This window comes from Octopus bimaculoides, chromosome 28 (genome assembly GCF_001194135.2).
Source record: "Octopus bimaculoides isolate UCB-OBI-ISO-001 chromosome 28, ASM119413v2, whole genome shotgun sequence".
Lineage (NCBI taxonomy): Eukaryota > Metazoa > Mollusca > Cephalopoda > Octopoda > Octopodidae > Octopus > Octopus bimaculoides.
In genome coordinates, this window is record NC_069008.1 from 5,828,261 (window position 1) to 5,833,001 (window position 4,741).

General features: G+C 37.7%; 1 protein-coding gene across 1 annotated transcript in view; it reads left to right on the top strand.

The window, feature by feature from the left end:
• The window catches only part of LOC106871791 (zinc finger protein 271), a 5,450-nt gene extending 1,282 nt beyond the window's left edge, over positions 1 to 4,168 (top strand). The window contains exon 2 of the mRNA XM_014918434.2: positions 1,904 to 4,168. Coding sequence (XP_014773920.1) covers positions 2,263 to 3,519 — 1,257 coding nt within the window. The 5' untranslated portion in view covers positions 1,904 to 2,262 and the 3' untranslated portion in view covers positions 3,520 to 4,168. The remainder of the gene's footprint in view (positions 1 to 1,903) is intronic.
• Positions 4,169 to 4,741: the final 573 nt, after the last annotated feature.

The following is a 4,741-nucleotide window of genomic DNA, read 5'->3' on the forward strand; positions in this document are numbered from 1 at the left end:
TAACAGCCATATCTCACAAAACTAGTGTTAGGGTTAGGTTTAGGGTTAGGGTTAGGGTTAGGGTCAGGGTTAGGGTCGGGGTTAGGGCTAGGTTTACCCTGTGGATCTATATGAAAACCGGGGGTGGGGATCGAAATTTTGAAATTGAGATTTTTGAAAATTTTTTTCCAGAATCGGATTCGCCATGGTCTGAAACATAGGATTCCGTAAAAAAAACAAAATTTAAAAGGTGGGGTATACCCAGATTACATATACTCCATCTCCACCGTTTGTTTCTTGATATAGGGAAAACGGACAAAATAAGTAGGCGGGGCAAAATGAGTAATTTCCCATTTCTTGTTTATTATTTTTCCAACCTGTTTGAAACGATTACATTTGTGGCCAACGCCTCATCATTTAAATATTGGTCAGCATAGTTGCTGAAGTTGAGTGAGTTCGAAACATAGTGGCTGATCCACTTTTTCCATAGAATTTTCCCTAAGCTTTGACCTGAGTGTAAATTGAGGTTGCTAATTGAATATCTGGAAGAATGTTCGGTTTTTCAAGTTTCACAAAATGATGTCTAAAATGGGGCAAAATGAGTAATGACTTGTTTTACTAACTTCTCTTTGACATCATGGTGTAAAAGATTAGAAATGATAAAAATTCTCTGTAAGAAGTTACTTGATTTTGTCACAGACAGATCACGAAGAGAGACACACTCCAGCAGATCGTGAAGAAGCTACAGATTATATTTCATGTCGCGATTCGTTAATTTCATATCCTCTGCCATTTCCCCCTGATTCTCATTCATTCGGCCAAAATTTTTAGACATGTTTTTATGCTTTTCTGATCTTTCGCATGTCTGAGAATAGACATCTAAGGGTATGAGTCTTTATTTCCAAATGTAATTCTGGACAATTGAAGAGACACATTTACTTTATCTTCTCATACTCATTTTGCCGGCGATAATTTCCTGAAATAGTGATCAGATTGTTTTAAAATGTTTTGAATACATTTAAAGAAGGCCATTTGCTTAGCTGATATACTTTTTGTAATCGATCGTAGAAAGTCCTCATTGTGCCCCATCCCCAAAACAGAGAAAAACAGGGAAACGACGCCATAACAGCGAAAGACATACAAAGAGCGCGATTTATTTTGAAGGGTTTAGGGTTAGGATTAGGTTTACGGTTAGGGTTTGGGTTTTAGAGTTTGCGTTAGGGAATTCCGTCCCTAACCGGAACCCTGACACTAAAACCTTAACCCTAACACCGTAGTGAAGATCGTGCGGGTGTTACAGAAAAGGCAGATATTTAGGAACTCGTACCGAAAGATCGGCGATCTATTTCCACCCCGTTTCTGAGTTTGTTTCCTTGTAACTTCCCGGAAATTGGCAATATTTTTCAGGAAATTTTTCTACAAATACATTCCAGATAACGTAGATTACGTTGACGGGGGAATCGGTTGTGAAATTCTAAAAAAATATATTAAAAAATTATTCATGCGTGATTTAAGGGCTATTTAGCTGTTATAAGAACATTTCACACACCTTCTGATATTGCTGCACCTCTTATGTGTCCATAGCTTACGCTGAGTACATCTTATGGAATTTCTACCTGTGCCATTTCTACAGATCAAGCAGGGCCATCTATCTGAAGAGATTTGTGATTTGTCTGCTTTCCTATTTATTAAGACTTTGGTTTTTACTAGCTTAACTCTAAGGCCCTTCAGTTCTAGACCTTGCTTCCACACCTGAAATTTCTCTAGTTCTGGTAGTGATTCAGCTATAAAAACAAATTCATCAGTGTAGAGGAGCTCCCAGGGGCAGTCTATCTTAAATTCCTCTGTTATTGCTTGGAAATGTTGAATCTGTATTTTCTAAGTAGCCTCTATATCTTACACTGTTGTTTCTTTATTATTTCAGAATATCAGATGACATTGGAATAACTGAAGATACATTCTCATTATTTATCTTCTTTTAAAGACCAAAATGAAAATATTGTACAGAGCAGATATAGAAGATTGTTTCTATAAGTCTATGGTAGAATTCCTCTGATATATTTACTCTGAAATGTGTTATTAGCAAACTTTGTGGACATCACTGGCTGGAGTGTCTACAAGATGAGTCTGGTTGCAAATTAAACTTGGATAAATTTACTAAAGAGTTTTGGGACAAAGGTAGTCTGAGACAGAAACACGATAGCAGAAATATTTGTAAACAAAAACTATATAAACAAGAAAAAAGAAAAAACATAAAGAAGTTGTGATTTTAGAAGAAAAATAATGGAAAAAAATGAAAAACTAAAGGAACTAATTTTTCCTGATGATAAAAAAAAGGAGACACCAAAATTGTTACATGACTGTGATGTCTGTAAGAAGTCCTTCTCGCAAAAGGGTAACTTGAATAAGCACAAACGTATTCATACAGGGGAGAAGCCATTTCACTGTGATATCTGTGGTAAATCATTTTCTGTAAGTAGTTACTTAATTAGTCACAGACATATTCATACAGGAGAGAAGCCGTATCATTGTGGTGTCTGTGGTAAATCATTCTCTTTAACTAGTAACTTAACTAAACACAAGCGTATTCATACAGGGGAGAAGCCATTTCACTGTGACATCTGTGGTAAATCATTCTCTGAAAGTGGTAAATTGACTAACCACAAACGTATTCATACTGGAGAGAAGCCATTTCACTGTAATGTCTGTGGTACATCATTCTCTGACCGAAGTGCTTTAAATTCTCACAAACGTGTTCATACAGGAGAGAAGCCATATCAGTGTAACATCTGTAGTAAATCATTCTCTCAAAGTAGTGCTTTAACTTCTCACAAACGTATTCACACGGGAGAGACACCATATTCCTGTAATATTTGTGGTAAATCATTTTCTGACAACAGTGCTTTAACTTCTCATAAACGTATTCATACAGGAGAGAAGCCATATCACTGCAATATCTGTAACAAATCTTTCTCTGTCAGTAGTACTCTAACTAATCACAAACGTATTCATACAGGAGAGACACCATATTATTGTGATATCTGTGGTAAATCATTCTCTCAGAGTGGCAACTTAGCTTCTCACAAACGTTTCCATACAGGAGAGAAGCCATATCACTGTGATATCTGTGGTAAATCATTCTCCGTGAGTTGTAACTTAGCTGAACACAAATATATCCATACTGGAGAGAAGCCATATCATTGTGATATCTGTGGTAAATCATTCTCTCATAGTAGTAACTTTGGTAAACACAAACTTATTCATACAGGAGAAATGCCATATTCTTGTGATATCTGTGACAAATCATTCTCTCAAAGTAGTGACTTAACTAGACACAGACGATTTCATACAGGAGAGAAGCCATATCGCTGTGATATCTGTGGTAAATTGTTCTCCAGAAGTAGTTACTTGACTACACACAAACGTATTCATACTGGAGAGAAGCCATATCCTTGTGATATCTGTGGTAGGTCATTCACTCAGCGTAACAACTTAACTTCTCACAAACGTGTTCATACAGGGGAGAAGCGATACCGCTGATATTTGTGATAAATCATTGTCTGTAAGTGGTTACTTAACCCTTTACCATGAAGATTATTCCCTCAGATGTTTGTTGTTTATAGTTTCAGCTTAGAGCTGCGGCCATGCTGATGCACCGCCGATGTTTATTTATTCACATTATTTTCTGTTTGTCATCCATTAATTCACAGCTTTCAAATTTTGATGATGTGATTGTGTATTTTCAGAATGACATTGTCGGGTAGGTGTAAGAGGCTGAGTCTGGCTAGTTTGAACATAAAATAGGTAGAATATTTGTGCTAGATGTGGCTGGTTTAAATGCTAAAGGGTTCACTAAATGTGTATCTATTCAGATAGATGTGTGACTATCAATGTGACCATTCATAAGAACAATAAGCATTTTGACCTCCTCCTAAATTGGTGATAGTGTTGTGGGCTTACTCCATGGCAATAATGAAGCTATTTATCAGAGAATTGCTGTAATTGTCGGAGTTTCTCCATGACAAAATTAAGGGACACTCTCTGCAACTGTATATAGATATTCATACAGAAATGGAGAAAGAACAGTGTGATAACAGCCTCCCAACTCTATAGTTTTTCTCACCACATCTCATGTAACTTACCTGTGACATTTTTTCGTTTGTTTGTAATAAAAGCAATTTTTTCCAGATTTTGAATTTGTTTTGCATGAATTTTGTTAAAACCAATAGGTGTGGCTGTGTGGTAAGAAGCTTAATTCCCAGCTACATGGTTCTGGGTTCAGTCCCACTGCATGGCACCTTGAGCAAGTCTTTTCTATTATAACCCTGTGCTGACCAAATCCCTGTGAGTGGATTTGGAAGATGGAAACTGAAAGAAGCTCATTGTTTATATATATATAAATTGTTATCATCACCATTTAACATCTGTTGTCTGTGCTGGCATGGGCTGCATGGCTCCAATCTGATTTGGCAGAGTTTCTACAGCTGGATGCCCTTCCTAACGCCAAACACTCCGAGAGTGTGTGGTGGGTGCTTTTTACATGCCATCAGCACAGGGGCCAGTCAGGCAGGCCTGGCAACGATCACATTCAGATAGTACTTTTTATGTGCCACCAGCATGGGGGTACTGGCATTGGCTATGTTCGGTCAGTGCTTTTTACATGCCACCAGTACAGGAGCCAGTCAGGCGGACCTGGCATTGACCACTTTTGAATAGTGCTTTTTACGTGCCTCTGGTACGGGAGACAGTCAGTGGGTGCTGG